A 20,334-nucleotide genomic window follows, 5' to 3' on the forward strand; every position below is an offset into this window, starting at 1 on the left:
TGTGTGGCTGGCTTCACCTGAAAGGCCGTGGACGGGGGGGAGGAAGCGGGAACGTCCAGTCACAACTTTCTCTAAGGAAATAGTTTTGTTTTTTTTCTCCTTTTTGTTTTTCTTTATTTTTTTGTTACAGACGACAACATAGCAGCTAGGATTGCCTACGAAGTGATGACAAATTCAAATGCGAGAGGAATCCATGTGAGGAGTTTGTTCTGTAGCTTCTTCCTGTAACGGGAACGAATGTTTTTTCCATCTGTTTTATGGATTTTTTTTTGTCTTTTTTTTTTGTCTTTTTTTTAATCTTTTAACATTTGGAAATAATAAAAAAAAAGTACTTTGTGTCTGTTTATCTTGAGCATTTTAAATGGATATCGTGATTGGATTTACATTTGAAACTTGTCGAGTAATGTGTATGGTTTTTAAAAATAAAAAATGTATTTAGCCTACTTTACGGGCCGTGTTTTTCATTCAACACACAGTTTCCATGTCATTTTAGGTCGGGGGGGGGAGGATGTAAATGGATTGTAGCTTGAGAACAGAGATGGTAAATTGGTCTTAAATGTTTCCTGCTAGTTTTTGGCCCAAACATCTGAAACTCTTCATTATTTTTCTGAAGCAAAGGAACATCTTATGAGGTGTCATGATGGAATAATAAGCAATTTCTTATGGGGGGGGAGGGTTATTTGAAAAGAAATTAACAAAGCTGGTGGCAATAGGAAGTTGTGAAAATGCTCTTTTCAGAGAATTGGCTTTTTCTAATAAAACTTTTTCTCCTCGACATAAAAGAAGAAGCAAGAGTTCAGGATCCCATACTTGCCAGGTTAAAGATGGTGACATTGATGATTAAAGAGCAAACTGTGTAGAAAAGAGCCCACCCACTACCACACAAAACACATGTCTAACAAGTTAGTGCAGGTTAAGATCTCGTGTCTGTGGGGTGAGATATACAAATATAAGGATGATAACTCAAGATAACAGATTAGTATCTTATGGGGTAAATAATATTTCCCCTTCAGTGGTTAAAAACACATTGAAGTCACATTTCACAGTAGGCCTGCAGATATCTACGGTGGCCGACAAGGGTCAATCGGACGGCAACTGCTCAATACGTCTCAGCTCGAGAAAACGGCTTCAAGTACAGAAACGATGCAAAATCACAAACTCAAACACAAGTCTAAAGCAGGTACAAAACGAGGAAAGTGGTGCAAATAAAAAAAAGTGCTGCAAAAAACAGACACATGCATCATCATCAAACGTGCTGCAAACCAAGAACGATTTTCAAACGAAAAACGATCGTGCTCCAAACCTGCAGGGGGCGCTCTCAGCGTAACAGCTCAATAGAGAGACACACGGGATGGAGCGAGACAGAACAGCTGACTGAACCACCATAGTGCATGGAAATACAGCGGGAACGGTAATGTGACTTTTACTTAAGGTGCCCAGACGTCTTCGATTTCCAGTCCAAATATATGGATAAAAGCGCCTGCTAAATGCATAAAAAGGAAGGAAAAGGAGACCAGCGGCCGCGATAAATGGTATGTTGTGTGTTAACTTATTTATTTTGTGTGAACCCAGTAGACTTGGCTGTGAGTGTGTGTGAAGTGATGTAACATTATAGTAAGTATGATTGTTTTCCTGAATTGAAGACCTAACGTAACCTTATAAAAGTCAGTGAACGTTAACATTATGACACTGTCTGTCATTAGTGAAGCTGTAACCCTAACATTAGCATGAGATTGGCAGGTGATGACATGTTTTTCGCATGTTCTAATCTGCTCTTATTCTACCCAGGCTCCTGAGGTGGATAACTGTAATGTTACAATTTTTTTTTATTTCCACCTTTTGTGTAATAAAAGCTGGGTAAGACACATGAAAAGTCCTTGTCCCTGTTTTTTATTTCATAATGATGATATTTGATGATTTTTCACCACAGCAATGAAAATGTCGCCGATTTTCATTTCAGAAATCTGTTCACCTTATTGTTACCTATATTACGTTTTAAATAAACACTTGGGCAGCTAAATGTGGATGAGAACTAGTTAACCTGAAATTTTATCAGGTGTCCCTGAAATTGTAACATTAGGCTGTTTTAAAATAGCAATTAGATTAACGTTAAACTACATCTATGTAGACTTGGTTTAGCAATTAATCTGGTAACTGTTAACCAAGGTTACTTAACCAAAGTCCTTCCCAAAGTTCACAGGCTGCTGCAGATAAATCAGCAGCGCTGTGTTGGGAACAATGAAGCTATAATCTGCATATAGTTTACAGCACTCTTTACTTTGATCAGTTTGCTAGCTGTTTCCCTTTCACATTTCAGAGAGTTTGACCTGTCTTTGTCCGTTTTCAGGTTCCTGATGAAGTTCAGCATCATTTACCCTGATATCACACACTTTGCAAGTGGCCGTTCTCTTGTTTGCTGTCTGCGTGAACGCTTTATAACCAAATGTGACAACATATGGCACAGTTCCAGATGAGCTTGACGTTGCCATGGTTACAGTAGTTTGATGTCAGTGGCCGCACGCATGCATGAGGCTACGTTGCGCTCAGCCTGACATCAGCTTTCATATATCAGAATTAATTAAATAAAGATGAGAAACAATAATTTCATGAAATGAAGATTGTGTATAAGTCCCAAACCTCAAGTCCAAGTCAAGTCTCAAGTTTTTGAGGGCAAGTCTGAAGTCAAGTCTTGAGTCTTTGTTTGTGCAACTTTAGTGCGACTCGAGTCCCCATTTCTGGACAGCTGCTGTTACGCCTGAACCTGCGTCCACGTTCACTGGCGACCAGAAGAGGCCGCTCAGCTGTCCTGGTCAACTGTGTGTGTCACATCAGAGTGAGCAGCCACATCCAAGAAATATTCAGTCAGATGTGAGTTATTGCAGATCAGCTGAGAACAGGATGAGAAGCTCTCAGCACCATCCCATCATTAAACTACTTTCAGTAAATTTCCAAACTGATCTGCATCGAATGTGAAGTTCAGTTTCAGTCCTGTTCTGAGCTGTTCCTGCTGATCTGAGGAGGCAGAGTCTTTACCGAGTGTCAGGAAGAACAGCTCCAACTGTTAGATGTCTGCTTGGGAAGCCAGAGGGGCTGAGTTCTGCCAGGTTCCACTCAATTTATCTCAGTCCTCAAATTTTGAAACCAACAAGTCAGAGACTTTATCTGGATACAGAGCATCAGACAGAACAGTCCCAACCCAACAACAAGCAGCTGAACAAACCAAAGACAGTTGATGAGCAGAGCTGCTGATGGCTTTTATAAAAGGAAGGGCAGGTTGTTCAGCTCAGAGTCAGCTGGGCTTTTTGAAGCCAAAATAAAAAGAGAAACTTCACTGTGTAGTTGAGCAGCTCAGGCTGTCAGGACTTTTAAAGTTCAGCAAAGATGTTCAGAAAGAGTAGCTCAGGATGATGGGATGCTGCCTGGGGTTGGACTGATCATGGGTTCAATTCCCTCAAATGGTCTGTGGGCTTCCAGCTTTCATTCTTTAAGGAATCTAATCATCATTTCTTTCAGGTATAGAGACTAACAATCAAAGTAAGGTTTGTGTAACACTGTTGAAGGCATGGGCAGATAGCTCAGACTGATAAAACTGTAAGCTGCTGTTTGGGAGACTTGGAGATCAAAACCCACAGCTGCAATGTCAGGAGAATGTCAGGAGAATGATTTCAACTTTGGAAGCTCTGAATTTTACAGTCCAACACCTAGAATGAAGACTTAAAATATCACCTAAAACATCACCAAATGCCAAGAGGGCTTGGTGGTGTGATGGAGTTGTCGGAGACCATGAAATACCTGTGGAGAAGACCCCGGTTCGAGTTCTGCCTGATGTCAGCACCAAGGAGCAGAGAATATAGGAGAAAAACATCATAGATTAGAAGAAAAGCACAAAACATATCAAATAATGAAAAATAGTAATTTTGATAATAACAATTTTTTTATGATAAAATAATGTAACTAACCTATTCTACCCTGCTCTACTCTTCCTGTCCCTTGCCGGCTCTTATTTCTGTCCCTCACCTACTCTACTCTACTCCCTCACCTACTCTACTCTAATTCCTGTCCCTTGCCGGCTCCAACTCCTGTCCCTCCCTCACCTTCTCTACTCTGCTCTAACTTCTGTCCCTCCCTCACCTTCTCTACTCTGCTCTAACTTCTGTCCCTCCCTACTCTGCTCTAACCTCGCCTATTCTATCCTACGTCTATGCTCTTCTTCAAAACCTGAACCTCTTCTGCTCCTCTACACTCAACTATTCTACTCTACGAAGGTCCTCTTCTGGTCATCTGACATCAGGGGGGATGCGAACCAGGGTCTCCACGGTCTCCGACAGCCTCCATCATGGTCTCCGACAAATCCACTTCACCGAGTCCTCTCGGCATTTGGAGGTGTTCTCGGAGTGCTTTTAAGTCTTCATCCTAGGTGTCAGACTGTAAAAATGTTTCAGTCTCAGAGCTTCCACAGTTGAATCCACCCACACCTGGTGCCTTTGCAGCTGTGGGCTTTGATCCCCAGCTGTCCCAACCAGCAGTGCATTGTTTTATCATTCTGAGCTATCTGCCCACCTGTTTAACACTTTGTTTTAAAGGGATTGTTGGTCTCTATCCCTGAATGAAATGATGATTTGATTCAGTAAAGAATGAAAGCTGGAAGTCCACAAAGCATCTAAGGGAACTGAACCCATGATCGGTCCAACCCCAGGCAGCATCCCATCATCTTGAGCTACTCTTTCTGATTGTTGAACTTTAAAAGTCCTGTGATCATAGTTTCCATGTTCTCAGGGGCTCAAAGATTTCACCCAACAGCCTGAGCTGTTCAGCTACACACTGAAAGCTTGAATCCTAAAGTTTCTCTTTTTATTTTAACTTCAAAAAGCCCAGCTGACTCTGAGCTGAACAACCTACCCTTCCTTTTATAAAAGCCATCAGCATCCACAGGAGTTGAACCAGGAGTTCAAATTGTTGCTGCTTAGTAAGACAAGATAATTAGAGATTGATATAAAACACCTGTTTTAATAGTACATCAAAAGGCCTTCTTATCACAGTCTCCCATACCATACAACGGTGCACATTACGTGTTGCAGTATGCTTGTTAATGGCAGCAGTTAACTTGTAAGGAGTTATGAATTATCTCCATTGGGTGTCAACAGGTAGTGAAGAGTATTAGTCTAATACTCTCCTCAATAACGTTACTTAGGCTATCATGTTTCTAATTTTTAGTTTTCTAGATTATACTGATCGATCTTCTTTTTTTCCAGGCTATGTTTTGCCCTTACTGTGGACAAGATGAAGTCTTGACTGAACAATTGACATGTTCTGTGGCTCTAATGTGCATTTTTTGGCAGAATATGCCAATAAAAGTAAGTGGACTCATATCCAGTTTGTTAATAACATTGATGTAGTTCACACCACATCTTTATGTAAAATGCATTATATTTGACTTTTAACAGTTTGTGTTGTGTAATAAAGTTACAGTGCAAGCTAACCAAACCTTGAGCTGTGTGTCATTGAGGTGCAGATAGTGAGTTTCACTGCCATATGGGTAGAAAATTGGCATTTATGCAGGTTCTGATGTTCATATAAAATTACTATCTGCAGGATATTTTAGTACACCTTAAATGCCAGTTACTGAACCAGGATAGTGATAGATACAAGAACACAATCTGAACATCTGAAGCATTTTATGTTACAGAATCTGTTTATCTGCACTGGTGCGAGGTTGTGCAACATCAACTTGTGCACGAGTGGCAGACGTCTCTCCTTTGACACGCTTTAAAAAAGTGATGTTTTTGCCACATGCACAGCAAAAGGCAGGGGAAGCTGGAAGCACAGATCCACAGAATGGACAGCTGACTGAACCAGAACAGTGCATGAAAATACAGCGGGAACGGTTATGTGACTTTTACTTGATGTATATACATAGTGTGTGTGTGTGTGTATATATATATATATATATATATATATATATATATATATATACTATGTTTATATCACTGTACAACGCTGCAACTGTGTTAATAGTAGGCCTTCTTATCACAGTCTCCCACACCTTTTGTAGATGTTCTGTCTCCATCCCGTGTCTCTCTATTGCGCTGAGAGCGCCCCCTGCAGGTTTGGAGCACGATCGTTTTTCGTTTGAAAATCGCTTCTCTATTTGCAGCACGTTTGATGATGATGCATTCCTCGTTTTGTACCTCGTTTAGACTTGTGTTTGAGTTTGTGATTTTGCATCGTTTCTGTACTTGAAGCTGTTTTCTCGAGCTGAGACGTATTGAGCAGTTGCCGTCCGATTGACCCTTGTCGGTCACCGTAGGACATCAGATCCATTCATGATCTTTGTGAATAACAGTTGTCAAGATAAATTAATTAGTAAAAGAAGGAAAAAGGGGGGAATTGTGGCACCATGAAATAAATGTGTCGGCTAATATGTGACATATTGATTTAAAAAGTGTAATACTTAACTATTCAAGTATCAGATACAGCAAATAGTTCTTACTTTCGCCAAATTAAGACGATGCTACTGATCTTCCAGACCAGCAGGGGGCGGTAAAAGTGTTCTTCGTTTTTCTGTTTTATCTAGGTTGTATATTACTAAAATAAGCGACTCTGTCTTAATCAATGGAATCCACAACCAACAAACCTTTTAACGATGGTGAAACGCTGAAAATGTTTGTCTCGTAATAAAAGCAACAGAGTGAGACCTCTTTATATTATTTCATTCTTTGACAAACGGTACTTCCTGTGCGCTCCGGCTCCACTAGAATTTCTTCAATTGCAATGGATCCTCCACCCGGGGCAAAGGTTTGCTAAAGACAAGTAGCGACATTTTCGTAAGTGTACCCGTCTGCCAGTCTCAAACGAACCCCAAATCGGTTATAGATCTTGTTTTTAGCTGAACTTGCTCGCGCTACTTCTCATTTTTCAGTGATCTTGGTCGTCTTTTGTGTCATTGTCTTTGGTTAATTCATGCTCCCGAAGACTGCTCTCTCTCCCGTATGGAGGCAAATTTGACTTCAGTCAACCTCAAACATTATCCCTGCGACGTCCTGTTTTTTTGTCTGTGACTCCCCCTCTCAGAGGCAGTAATGAGACCCCCCCACACACCGCTGAACTCAAGATGAGAGAGTGGTGGATTCATGTTGGCTTGATCTGCATCCCGCTGGTGGCCGTCTACCTGCACATCCCGCCCCCTCAGCTCTCACCCGCCCTGCAGAAGTGGCACAACGCCGGGGACGTCTTCCACTTCAGAGGCAGGAAAATCTTCTACAAAGGTAACTGTCGGTATTTGAAAGAAAAAGCATGCACAGGTCACTTTCTCTGCGCTGACTCTTGGATCTTCAACATGTCCCTCTCAGACTCTTACGGTGCTTTGGGAAGCTCAGATGTCGTCATCCTGCTTCATGGCTTCCCCACCTCCAGTTACGATTGGATCAAGGTACTCAGTGCACATGATGAGCGGTTAAAGCACAGGCTTTGTTTGGGATTTGCTTTGTGTTTAAACTTGACCCCCACCCCACCATGCAGATTTGGGATCCACTCACACAGCGATTCAATCGAGTCATTGCCCTGGATTTCCTCGGGTTTGGTTTCAGCGACAAGCCGGTGAGAAGAATCTCTGTGCTTTTTGGATTTCTTTTGCAACTCTAAAATTGAATGTCCCCACATTTGCACTACATCGGCCCATAACTCCTGCTCCTCTGTGCTGTGACATGAAAGAGGCCCCACAGGTACTCTATCTTTGAGCAGGCCAGCTTGGTGGAGGCCCTGGCCGCCCACTTGGGTCTGAGCAATCAGCGAGTGAATCTGGTGTCTCACGACTACGGAGACACTGTAGCCCTGGAGCTGCTCTACAGGTAATGATGGCAAAGATGGATGACAAAACCTGAGTAAAATGTAAAAAAAAAAGTGCCCACTTTCCTTTTTCTCTGTACTTCAGAGCTGACCAAAATCGCACAGGTCACCTGACTTTGAACAGCCTTTGTCTTTCTAATGGAGGTACAGTGCATTGTTTCTTTGGTACTATAGATACATCTTTATATATATATATATATATATATATATATATATGTGCTGTGTGTCCTGACACTTCTATTTCCATCAGGAATATTCCCAGAAACGCACCACCCCCGGTTGCTGCAAACCGTGAGTTTACTTTTATCCAGCCTCTCTGCTCATGTGGGACGATGTAATGTGAAATGATGGAAAGTTTTTTTTTGTTCTGTCCCCAAAAGCTTCTGAAGGACTCCAGTTTCCTGGCTCCACTTTTGACGCGCCTCACCAACTTTTTGATTTTCCAAAAAGGGTAAGAGGGCTTGAGGTCGGTGCCAAAGAAAATTCCCACGTGTAAATATAAATTTGATTTATTTTGGGCAGGATAGGGGAGGTTTTTGGTCCGTACACGCAGCCCACAGACGCTGAGTTCTGGGACATGTGGACAGGTTTACGCCACAATGACGGCAACTTGGTTTTGGACAGGTTTGAGTTTGTTTCTTACCTTTTCAGCTCTGCCAACGCATGTGTTCACCGTCTCTTCACTGACTCGTGGTTTTCTGTTTTCAGCATTCTCCAGTACATCAACCAGAGATTAAAACACAGAGATCGATGGGTGGGCGCCCTCGCATCCACATTGGTCCCATGTGAGTGCACGGTTGACTGCTGGATTGCCTTTCTGTGCACTCCCTCAAGCAGCTTCAGTCAGGAGCTGAATCTAAGCTGCTTAGCTTGGGAGGAGCAGCTACCTTGTCCATCTGTGGTCTGGTGGTCAGGAGGAGGGAGTGGGGGGAGGAAGGAGCTACTGACACTACCCTAGTGCAGCAAAAAGGATTAAGCCTTAGTTTCTGAATCAGTGTTTTAGAAAATCAAGGTCAAAGCGTGAGGACTGGCATGAATTTTATCCATGCTTCTAAGAGGATGGATCCTCCTTATTTTCTCTGGCATCATCAGTTCAAAATTTAACTTATCCAGTCTGAACTCTGTCATATCTACATGTTGTCAAACGTATCTTCCAATTACCCTCCCGCTTCTCATCTTTTCCTCACTGGCATCCTTTGTCCCTTCTTTCCCCGTGTTTCAGTGCACATGATCTACGGACCCCTGGACCCAGTCAACCCTCATCCCCATTTCATCCGCCTTTACCAGTAAGTGCCCTTCCTCTAATTCTTAGCCCTCGTGCAGATTGTCACACTGCGTCACTCGTTTTGAGCCGACTCTACCCATTTTTATTTTTATGCATGTGCTTCTTTCACCCCTCGGCTACTTGTAATGAGTTTCATGATATGGTCCCAAATACCATCTAAACCTCAAGCATTTAACCTGGAAACCACTTGCAAAGCCGAGTCGGAATAGAGTTCATGTCTAAGTCTATCTACTGCCCTCAGATTCTAAACATTTATCCAACCTTTTTGTTCCTGCAGGCAGCTGGTGCAGAGGTCGACGATCACCATTTTGGACGAGCATATCAGTCATTACCCTCAGCTGGAAGATCCCACAGGTTTTCTAAATGCATATTTCAATTTTATTCACTCTTTCTGAAAGGAGCAGCTTCTGAGAAATAAACAACGCATGTTAAGAGAAACCAAGTTAGCGATAATCAGACCTCCGGTGATGATTGTAAAGTAATTTGCCAGCACCAATCTGACACATTCATTGCCATGGAAGAGTAAAAAGTGAGCTAAAACTTGTACCTAATATATGAATCCCCTGAAGAAGACGGCTACTGCAAAGTTCTGTTGGGTTTTGTGACCACTGAATGTATCTGTGGGACACCGTTTTGATTCCCTCCATTATCTGTAGAGTCCTGAGCAATTTTTTTTTTTAAAAAATATCATTTTCTACATTTCTCAGTGTGAGTGATGAAATGTCAACTTTTCTTCAAATAAAACTAGTTTTGTTTAAAAAGAAGTTGGGGTGAGTTGTACTTTGACAGACTTTATTGCAGATTTGACAGATGAAAGAATATTTTCCAGCAGATAAAACAAACAGTAAGGAAACACTTAGTGCTAGAAGTTAGAAAACATCTGTAAATGTCCGTGTTGGTCAGCAGAATACATCGCAATAACATAGGTTTAACTTTAGAGCTGGGAAGAAGTCATGTTTAAGGATGTGGTTGTGTTGGCATGTACATTTACACTTTTAGCCCACAGAGGCCAGGATCACATCGACAACTGTCTCCTCAGTACTTCGGACCGTCACCTGCATGGTGACGCCGTCGGCCAGCGCCAGGCGAGCACGAACCAGCACATCGTGACCCCCACGAAACACACCTGAGGAGAGATGGTGAGAGATTGTCAAGGAGACGGTCGCTGGCCCATCAAGTAACACCTGTGAGGAGGGTTAACCACCAAGATGTGGCAGCAGGGTTCATTCTGAATGTTCCTGGAACGGACCTTCTGCAGTCTGCTTTTATCTTGCATTGCTTCGTCATTTGGAAGGTAGAAATTTGTACAGAACAGTCCAGAAATGCAGCGCTTACCAGAAAGGAAGAGGACGTGCGAGTTCTTGTTTTCAGGAACTTTGTCTGAGCGTTCACATGGCTGCATTCCCAGGAAACTGATGATGTTACCAACCGCCTCTGCAGATGGGTCACAGAAAAGCATAAAAACAGGTCTCTGTTAATGGAAGCGATCGTCCGTTAAAAATTCAACAGTTGTTTGAATTTCCGAGAGAAAAAAAAAAAGGCATTCTCGCTAAAGGCTCTTGCCGTACCGTCCAGAGTTCGTACAGATGCCAGGGCAAAGGTCTCCTCCTTCTCAAATTCATCACCCACTTCATCCCATGCTGCTCCAAAGTTTGGTTTCAAAACCTTCTGGATGTGGTCTGCCACCGTCACCTCCAGGTCCTCCAACTGAAGCACAGCGGGGGGGAGAACAGGGTGAGGATATGGCTTTAAGCACTTTCACCGTAGTTACACGCTCACACTTTGCAGACGTGCCACCGCTGCGTACCACGTATTCGTCGTCGTAACCGTCGTCGTCGGGCTCCCCTGTGTTGGGGTCGCAGTCTCTCACCAGGTACTTCATGGTGCAGCTGAACGTACAGGAAACTGCAGACACACATGACAACATTTTCTTCAGACTGTTATAACAAGCAGAAACCGTCCAGTTACTGTTTTCCTACCAGCGGTGGGGTCGTCCTCAGGCAGTCGGACCAAAGTGTAGCACGACCCGGGCTGACTGTAGGGGAGGCTGGGGGCGGGCATGTAGTGGATCACCTCATAAGCTTCTGATGGCTCCATCTGCACCACCACCTACAGAGAATCCCACATTTTAAACAGTTTTGCTTGAAATCGTAAAGCATTTGAATAAAAAGCCAAAATCAAACGGTTTCTTGTCATATGGAAAGAAAAAGAAAGCCGATCCTAAACAAAACCTTTTGCAGCAACTGGTCGTTCAGCGTGTTCGTGCAGTCGAACTGGAACACCATATGTCTGGCGAAGGTGTGTTTGATGCAGCGCACCACATATTCCGTCTCAGCCTCTGTCAGCTGCGCCAGCTCAGAAGACTTGAAGAGCGGGCCGAGACCCTGGAACTCTGGGATGGCCGAAAGTTGTGCTGCGGAGAGAAACGGAGGACGGGTGGGCATTTCAATCATCACATCTGCTGATAAAGGGGAATAACTGTCTCACGTCCATGAAAGACTGACAGAGCTCAGGGTCTTACACTGATAAATGTCCTGACGTGATGGGGCCAGCTTCTCTGGAAGTTTGCTGGTGGCGACAGGGGCAATTTCTGAGAAAGGAAAAAAAAAAAATAATTGTTTTGACTCCTGAAAACATTTCTTGGTTGATAACTCATCACAAAGAAAAGTGATTGTACCGGTTTTCTGCTCTGTGATGGGAGCGGTGGCCAGAGGTACGGACTTCATGTCGAAGGGCTTTTCTGAGGGCTCCAGGGTGTACTGGTGCAGAGACTTCTCCAACCCAGGAACGGACACCGACAGTCCTGAGACACAAAGGAGACACGTCAACGCAAAAAACAAGCGGGTTCTTCTGTTTTAAAAAGTAGCTCTGTGTCGTTACCGTTGAAGATGTAGGCCGCATTCAGAGCCTTCTGCTTCTGCTGTAGCACATTCATGTAGAAAGTAGCTCTGTCTCGCACCTCGTCATCACTGTCCATCATGCACCTGTGAGGGGAGACGCACGTTAGATGCAAACTACACCCACCTTAATGCACCGTCCTTTTTAGACCAACCTCTGTTCAGTGGGCTGTTTGAGTGGATTATTACTGACACTGTCAGTTTTAGAATGCCAGTACCAACATATTGCAACAGACTCGATACGCGAGTATATCAGGACTAAAGACTGTGTAGCACAAGAGGTTTATCGAGTGTTCTTTTCTAAGAAAGGGCCGGAAAATCAGTCCCGCAGGATAATTCCAAATATTAAGTGAATACCTCTGCATAAGAACCAAGACGCTCGGCAGCAGATCGTCATTCTGAGCCCCGAATTTAGCCAAAGCGCTGACAGCAGCTGAAGGGGGAAGAAAGAAGGTTTCAGCTGCTTATAAAATACTCTGAGGTGAAACAGTTTGATGTGCTGCTAAAGCAAATCCTGGATTTCCAGCCAAAGCTTATTCCCCCCCCCCGACCGTCTCACCTGCACGAACAGCCTCACTCTCCAGCACCACTCGGTTGAATATGAAGCGGATGTACTTGGACGGCTGTGGGGTCCGTGGGCCCTCTTTACCCAGCAGGTGAAGGATCTTTGTGGCCAGCACTGTGTGCTCACAATCCTCAATGAACTCGCACAGGTGTGCCAAGCCTGTTTCTTTGCTCTCAGGGTTCTCCTCGATGATGCTGATGATGCAGTCCACGATGGCTCGCTTGTACTCAAAACCACCCTGCAGTATGGAAAGAGTATGCAACTCGTATCATTCAAGTACTATGAAATAAAAAAACAGCATCAACTGTGGGTGTTAAGCAGTGGTCAGAACACTGCTCGGTTCTGTGTGAGGGATAATAAGCGGTCTATTTAACTCACATCATCTCTGAGCATGTTGGACAAGAAGTTCATCATGACACTGTGCTTCCTGGGATACTTCTGACAGAGAGCGCTGATGGCCTGCACCACCACCACCTGGAATGAGCCAAACATCAAACACATTTAGAACAAGAGGAAACAAATATAGCTTAATTTAAAAAAAAATAAAAATTAGATTAAATAAAAAAAAAAAAAAAGGGGGGGGGAGCGGAGAAAATCCAACTTCTGTAATTAATCTTTTTTGGGATAGAGACACTAGCTGTCACAACAATACTTTTGTTTTACAGGGTCAATTTCTGGCATATAATAATCACACCAATCCTGCTAAAGTACATTACTTAGCAACTATTAAGTAGAGGGGCATCAGTTGGATTTCCACTCTTTACAATTGCCAAACCATGTGTCTGTATCAAATTGAGGATGAAATGAAATTATGTTGAAGCAATTTGACCTTGAACTCATCAGAGATCTCGGAGACGAAGGAGGAGATCTGTTTCATGAGGCGGTCCACGCTGCTCTCACTGCCGGTCTTGAGCAGAGTGGTGATGGCCAGCGTGGCGATGCTGCGGTTCGAATCTGTGATCAGGTTCTCCAGATCCAAGTTGCACGCAGTCACAGCTGATGGATGCTTCATGGCCACCTGATGGAAATAAAGCAGAATTACTATACATTCGTTAATTCATTTTGAACTATTAACCGTGTGCCGAGCTCCGATATTGCCAAAGATTTTCAAGCGTATCCATGTAATATTGCTTCAATAGAACTGAGCAGCTCGGAATGGAACCCTTTTGCCAAGCATCCGTGCGCTTACACACAATCACACACATAAATAAACATAGAATGGAGCTGTACCTTGTTTAGGGTCCTGACAGCAGCATACCTCAAGGCTGCTTTAGGAGAGCTGCAGAAAAGCTGCAGCACTGCAAGGAGAGACATTTCCAATTAGATTCTCAGGCAAATAAGATTTCACAGTATAAATCACATTCCTTTGACTAGTGTTTGCACATGACAAATGCTGTCATTTATGAATGAGATGCCAGTAAATTGCTATCTAACCCGACACAGCTGGGGCCAGCTCCCTGGCAGTACAGTTGGGCATATGGACAATGGCAGAGGCCGCCTCATACACCACCATCTCATTCTTGTTCCTCAGGCAGCTCTCGATAAAGTCAAACAAGGGGCTGTCGTGACTGTGTGCAAAGATCAAATGCATTTCATGAGTGAAAGGTTATCCATGAGTCAGGAATCACATATAATTAGTCCCCGTGTTTGGAGGCTTCCTCACTCACCCTGCCTCAGTCTCATCCAGCAGTTTGCTGGCGATACGGATCAGCATGCAGTAGGCAAAGGGAGATTTGAGACCAGACTTTGTGAACTTGTTGAGCATCTTGGTCACAGCAAGACGGTCGTTCTTCCTGAGATGATACAACAGGCCGAGGGCATGGTACTACAGGACGAGACGAGCATAATTTTAGGACTGTGCATTATTACATTAGATTCATTCAAGTATCTGCATTTGTCTTTCCCACCTGGACCATGATGTTGTCACTGGAAGCAGCCTCTTGAGCTTCGTTTACCCAACGCTTCACCACATCGTAGCTCATCTTCACCATGTGCTGCGCAACAGAAGGAGCAAGGATGTTATCCACCGGCAATACCAGAGGTTTACAGTTAACTTCAATTATTAAACACTCCGAGCTTGTTTAATCTGAACAAGAAAGGGTGTCATTTCGTACCAGTGAGGAGACCAGAGCGGAACTGGACACACTTGGCACTTTGTCAACAATAGCTTGCTTCATGTACCTCTCAATGGCCTGCAGCATGGTGGTCTGTGGGGAGGGCACAGAAAAAAATCAGAATGAGAAAAAACAGCACTAACATGGAGGTACAGAGGATATTTCCCAACTGACTGAAAAGACAATGTGACATGGAAGATGGGAAACAGAAGCATGGAAAAGAATTCAATGGCGCAGTGCTCACATCTGTAATCCTGCAGAGGGCTCTGATGGCAGGTCCTCTGTATACATCTTCCTTCCCAGTCATGTCTTTGGTCAAACTACAGGGTACCACACAAGAAAAAGATGCGTTAAAAAAAACAAAAAAACACCTGGTGTTACCAAATGATGACAGTCTAAACAACAAAGAAGAAAAAAAAAAGGTTATTTAAACTGAAGCGACACTCAAAGTTGTAGAATGTCTTGACACAAACCTGCTGGTGACAATGATGACGTCCTCAGAGATGTTTGCCATCTCTTTGATAGTTAGGTAACACATTCTTCTCAGGGTTTGCTAAAAGACAAAGAAAGTCAAGTGTATTTTCTATGTACTGCAAGCAAGTAATGTGTTACTTATATTAAGAGGATAAGTAAAAAGCGCCTAACTGATTTATCATAAAATTAATGGAAAAAAATCTTACATCATTAGACTGGAAGAGTCTGGTCATTGCAAAGAAAGCCTCTGTGGCCTCTGTGGTCCCAAAATGTTCTCCCTATATGATCAACGGGAGTGAAAACAAGTTAGAATGTGTAGATGGATTAAAAAATATGGACTCAACACATTAAAAACAAAAACAAAAAACAAGTAGAGCTATGAAGAGATAAAACTTTACCTGATTGAGGAGGTAGATTATCTTGGTAAGGATGTGGAGGCATCTTCTTGGATTGATAGGGGTCTCATTGAAGATGCGTGCCTGCGAACAACAAAGAACATCTTGTTTTATTCAGAGGGCAAAATGATAAGAACTGTAACACTAATAATATATAAATCTATATTGTGGAACGTGTTTTCAAGATTGTGAAGGGCAGATATTACCTCCTGCAGCACAGCACTCTTCTCCAGATGCTGGAAAGGGTTTGACCCACTTCCTGTGTACCGAAACAGATCATTTAAGGGTGGGGGTAGTCCTCTTATTAATGAACTAAACCTCTAACAAAATAAACCAACGAGAATGGAGATTTCACGACAACTTATGCTAATTCAGGCTACCAGTAAGCAACAAAAAAAAAAGTAAATAGTCACTGCTGCAGGTTTTAATTATGTATAAGTTGAGAACACATATTTTAAGTAAAAACATAACTAATAACTGAATCTAATCACCTGCTTAACTGATAAGATTCAGCAGACACCGCCTAGCTTGCAGTGCTAATAGTCAGCTTACGCTAAATGTGACTAACCGACTTTGAAACTTTTGTGTCAGTTCAAACGGTGGCAAGACATTTCATTGCAGCCGCAAAACGCTTCGTTGCAGCTCTATAAAACAAATACATATGCACGAATTTCCTTAGAAATCACAGTTAATGGTCTGGTTCAGTTTCCCTGACAAACAGCGTTAGCACTAGCTAGTAAGCTAACAGGCTAGCTCTGCGTTAGCCTCCAGCGCGTTCTACACCAGCACCAGTGGAGCCCAAATGTTAGTTTTGAGACGCAGTTCGAATGTAAAATAATCACTCCACATGCTTACCAGACTCTTCGTCTTTCTTGTCAAATTTTTTAATCATTTTTAAATGAACGAAGACAACGGCTGAGGGCAGGGTATCCTCTCAGTCTAAGACATAAGAGGAGCTACTTCCACGTAGCCAAAATGACAACAGTCTTCCTGCTGGAGCGTCCACGTCGACGGAAGGTACGTCAGAGGCATTTAATTTGTTAGAGGTAAGCGGCAGGGTCGGCTGCTCAAACACTGGACATGATGACGCGCGACAAATAAAATTTGCTTTTTTTAAAAAATTAATAAACATGAAAAGCGAATGGTTTTCAAAGGGTGAAAAGTGATTACCGACAGACAACAACGCCTCATTCCTTATTGTCCGTGCCTTTAATGTGTTGAGGGTTTCTTTAGACAAGCTCCACGAACTAACTACTGATATCAACCATTAAATAGATAAACTGTCTAAACAAAATGGAAAATAATCAAAAGTATATAAAACTACTTTAAATGTATGTGATCCAATGCAAACATGAGGTGTAGCTGTTCCAAATGACCACCAGATGGGGACATTTTTACTGTGTGACGTATGAGGCAGGTGAATTTTTTAAAACATCCCAAACCACAGACTTGCCTCTACATTTAAATTTATCTTTATTTATTTATTATTTTTTTTTGACAATGTGTTTGTGTCGTAAGATCCATACAATCTGCACTGAAAAATGTCTGCTAGTGTTGACAAGTCAAGTGGCATCTACTTAGAGCATAAAGTACTTAAACAGAAACGATCAAATGCTGACTGAAACTTAAGGGGGTAATGCATGAATTAAAGTAAATGCTAGCCTTCTTTTTTTCACGTGAACGCATCCACTGAATGAAAATTGGCGTCCAAGTCAGGCAAGAAGCGTCAATTTGAAAATGAAATCAACCTCGTCAGTGCCATCTGGTGGTAAAGTTGTGAAACTACAACAAATGTAGAGTTATGACCTCCACAGTTTGTGCCACAATTTGGATTTACATGAGATTATTACTTTTTGTTAGGCACAAACAAGAATACAAATATATCTCGGCTTTCTAGATAGAGAGGTACGGAAGAGTTGATCAATTCTAAGGATTTTTCAAAATATTGTACACAAAGGGGCAAAAGTTTATTGTCACATCTGCTTTATTTCAGGAAAAATAACCCTTTATTTTGAATAGAAAAATAAGAGACATCTGATGAACACATACATTCACATGCATTTGCATTTTACTGTATTTCATGATCTTGCAGGTGATTTGTACAGAATTTCACTGGCAGTGTTGGATTCAGGGCACTCTCAATGTTACTGGAATTTGGACCCATTATAGTTTCCCCTTTGAAGGTGTGAGATGAGAGGAGCTCAACTGAACTGAATTGAGCAGAAACAAAGTTAATGAACGGATTGATGAGGGAGTCGGAGGAGAGAAAGGAAAACTAATTAATTCATAATTAAAACACGTGGAATCAAATACAACAGTGTGAAAAACATTTCAGTTGTCCTTTTTGCTGACGGTGTAAGCAAAACCCGCTGAGAACTGCTTTATTCATCCTTGTTCTTTCAATCTGAGGAGAAGGCAGGTCAAATACATCAAACGTTAAATTGTTTTAATCAGTGAAAACGCTGTTTTGAAGTAACGCGCGTCTAATGTAACATTGAAGAAAACAAAAAAAAAAAGGGGGGGGGGTACCTTTTTTGCCCCCTCTCCCCCAAAACCAATACGTTTGAAATGAGCATTTTTAATTTCTTTGCCCTTTTTACTCTTGATCTCATTCTGGTTTAATTTATGACAGGGACCTTTTGGTTGGAAAAACTCAGCTGCTTCAATGAATCGAGAGAACTATCTTTTCTAAGGTAAAATATACTGGGATTAATAAAAGCAAAGGAAAGGCTGAATATCATATTTCAAAAGGCCGGGCTTTGATGTTGCGTGGACAAGCCAGAAACCACCCGTCTCATTTATCAGCAAAACACTGGAGCATTTCTTTGCTTGTGAATGTGTGTTAGAAAACAAAACAAAAAAATAAGAGGCATCCAAAGTTTAACTTCATCCAATTGCTCTGTCAACGTGTGGAACACTTGCACACCTTCATATATGTTATTTTTTTTCTAGTGCTTTGATTAAAAAAAAAAAACTCAACTCAACTCATGGACATTTAATAGGACAGCAACTGAATCATTGTGGTGTTAAAAGCTGTATCTTCTACCTCTTTGAGTGGATGCTTTAAATTAGATAACATTCCACTGGAAAAACAAATGATCGTCTACTAGGAGTGAAAAGTAATTCTTTACATTTTTAGAGACGAGGCCAGTCAGCTATTATAAATCAAGTTGTCCGTGTCTTATTTTCTCCGTCCAATCTGCGCCAGGAGACGCGCGTTCTCCGCCGCTTTGGCTCGCAGGTTTTTGGCTTTGGCCACATCAAATAAGACGTTCATGATGTTGGTCGGGACGTCCAGGGAAAGGGTCAGTCTGCTCCTCCGGTCCCCTTTGCTGCTGTTGCGGAGCATCTGGCCTCTGAGCTTCGTCCGGCTCATGAAGCGGTAGTTTGCGGGACTTGAAGTCCTTTTTTCCCTGCTGGATTCAACAGAGGAGGAGGTGAGATACTCCGCTGACTGCAGGAGGGACCCCCAACCCTCCACGGGGGAGTAACCGGGCTCGCTCTCGTCACTCCGGACCCTGACAGCCATGTGGTCGTTGCACAGGAGATCGGAGCGGGTCTGGTAGAGGCGCAGGCACAGGCTGGAAGTCGGTGCGCACAGGACCGAGAGCAGCAGCAGGGTCTTCAGGGACGACAGCATAATGTGTCCTATGGGACCAACACAGATTAAACAAAAGCAGGGAATGTAAATACGAGTGAATATTTCTCTGCTCTAACACACCAGCTTTTTCAGTTTGTAATAATGCATCACTTGAGTGAAAACTTAAATTGCCATAAACGGAGCAAGGTGTCATGTATTTTTAAAGTAATTCAGTCATTAAACTGAAAATATACTACTTCACACTTAATCTCTTGTTGAAAATATGATTTCACGTGTGAGGTTTAGTTTTAAGTTGGATGAATCGGAGCTTTCTAAGCTTCTGCCCCCGGGAAAGTGTTCATACTAAGAAAACCAGAGAAAGGGCAGCTAAGTCGCAAAACACGAGATGAATAATTTTCTTACCACTCTTGTCCAAAGATACCGTTAGACTGGGTAACCAGAGCGTGTCCCCGCAAAGAAAAGCCACCAAGAGGAAATCTTCAGGTGAAATTCCGATAACAATTCCTGAAAAAAACTGACAATTCGTGTGAGGGTCAACAGTGCGCACTGTCTGACCGGCAGACTGGCTTGCTCGTCCATTCCCACTGCATTCGTTTAGTAGGAGCCATCAAACTGCAGCCCTACGCCAGCAACAACGTCATCTCGTTGACATTTTGGTTTGCTATGAGCCTTCCTATTGGCCCTGATGTTGTGATGTAGAAGTGGAAAAAATAATTTAAAAAAGTTATGACCTCCTGTTTGTAGACTCGAAGGATCACGACGACGAAAACCTCGAAAATTCATCATGTAGTGTCAGATCTTATTTTGAATGTCTTCACGTTATCAAACCTTATACTTGCCGGGTATTAGATTCTGGTTTCACAGCAAATATGTGAGGTTAGTTGTTCAGCACCACGGACAGCTCCAATTCAATATTTTTTTGCTGTTTCTTCTCAGCTGGGACAGCATATATATATATATTTATATATATATAAATATACAAAAAGTCCAAAGTCAAAAGAACATATTTTCAGTTTACGTAAGCAAAATATCTTTAATCAAATCATAGCCGAATCAGATGCTTAGAGCTTTCTCCTGGCAAAGTCCAGGCTGAAAGAGATAGATGGACATTACACAACCTAAAGTAATTCTGATATATCTTTTCCTGATTGGAATAAT

General features: G+C 42.5%; 3 protein-coding genes across 4 annotated transcripts; 1 reads left to right on the top strand and 2 right to left on the bottom strand.

Annotated features, from left to right (window-relative positions):
• Positions 1-2,753: 2,753 nt before the first annotated feature.
• mest (mesoderm specific transcript) lies at positions 2,754-9,858 on the top strand. 2 transcript variants are annotated; one of them, XM_072377026.1, is made up of 13 exons: positions 2,754-2,833; positions 5,253-5,354; positions 7,072-7,265; positions 7,350-7,429; positions 7,519-7,596; positions 7,711-7,847; positions 7,931-7,989; positions 8,096-8,136; positions 8,226-8,296; positions 8,368-8,469; positions 8,554-8,630; positions 9,068-9,131; positions 9,408-9,858. In XM_072377026.1, the coding sequence occupies exons 3-13, from the start codon at positions 7,112-7,114 to the stop codon at positions 9,523-9,525; spliced, it is 981 nt and encodes a 326-aa protein (XP_072233127.1). In that variant the 5' UTR covers positions 2,754-2,833; positions 5,253-5,354; positions 7,072-7,111; the 3' UTR covers positions 9,526-9,858. The 2 variants fall into 2 exon arrangements, with proteins under 2 accessions (XP_072233127.1, XP_072233126.1); XM_072377025.1 differs by lacking the exons at positions 2,754-2,833; positions 5,253-5,354 and adding an exon at positions 6,607-6,824 and having other exon boundaries at positions 9,408-9,857.
• A 47-nt stretch (positions 9,859-9,905) lies between these two features.
• copg2 (COPI coat complex subunit gamma 2) lies at positions 9,906-16,569 on the bottom strand. Its single transcript, XM_072377024.1, has 24 exons — positions 16,431-16,569; positions 15,782-15,834; positions 15,579-15,659; positions 15,387-15,458; positions 15,180-15,259; positions 14,951-15,026; positions 14,707-14,799; positions 14,500-14,586; positions 14,260-14,417; positions 14,027-14,160; positions 13,823-13,890; positions 13,422-13,610; positions 12,971-13,066; positions 12,587-12,830; positions 12,385-12,460; positions 12,011-12,114; positions 11,808-11,933; positions 11,652-11,720; positions 11,362-11,543; positions 11,110-11,239; positions 10,938-11,035; positions 10,699-10,837; positions 10,466-10,564; positions 9,906-10,256 (listed from the first exon to the last, which is right to left on the bottom strand). Exons 1-24 carry the CDS (start codon positions 16,465-16,467, stop codon positions 10,126-10,128), a joined length of 2,622 nt encoding a protein of 873 aa, XP_072233125.1. The 5' UTR covers positions 16,468-16,569; the 3' UTR covers positions 9,906-10,125.
• A 984-nt stretch (positions 16,570-17,553) lies between these two features.
• ucn3l (urocortin 3, like) lies at positions 17,554-19,837 on the bottom strand. Its single transcript, XM_072377446.1, has 2 exons — positions 19,579-19,837; positions 17,554-19,223 (listed from the first exon to the last, which is right to left on the bottom strand). Exon 2 carries the CDS (start codon positions 19,213-19,215, stop codon positions 18,757-18,759), a length of 459 nt encoding a protein of 152 aa, XP_072233547.1. The 5' UTR covers positions 19,216-19,223; positions 19,579-19,837; the 3' UTR covers positions 17,554-18,756.
• Between the last annotated feature and the right edge of the window lie 497 nt (positions 19,838-20,334).

Source organism: Leuresthes tenuis, unplaced genomic scaffold, assembly GCF_036924035.1.
Source record: "Leuresthes tenuis unplaced genomic scaffold, fLeuTen1.0.hap1 SCAF_23, whole genome shotgun sequence".
Classification (NCBI taxonomy): domain Eukaryota; kingdom Metazoa; phylum Chordata; class Actinopteri; order Atheriniformes; family Atherinopsidae; genus Leuresthes; species Leuresthes tenuis.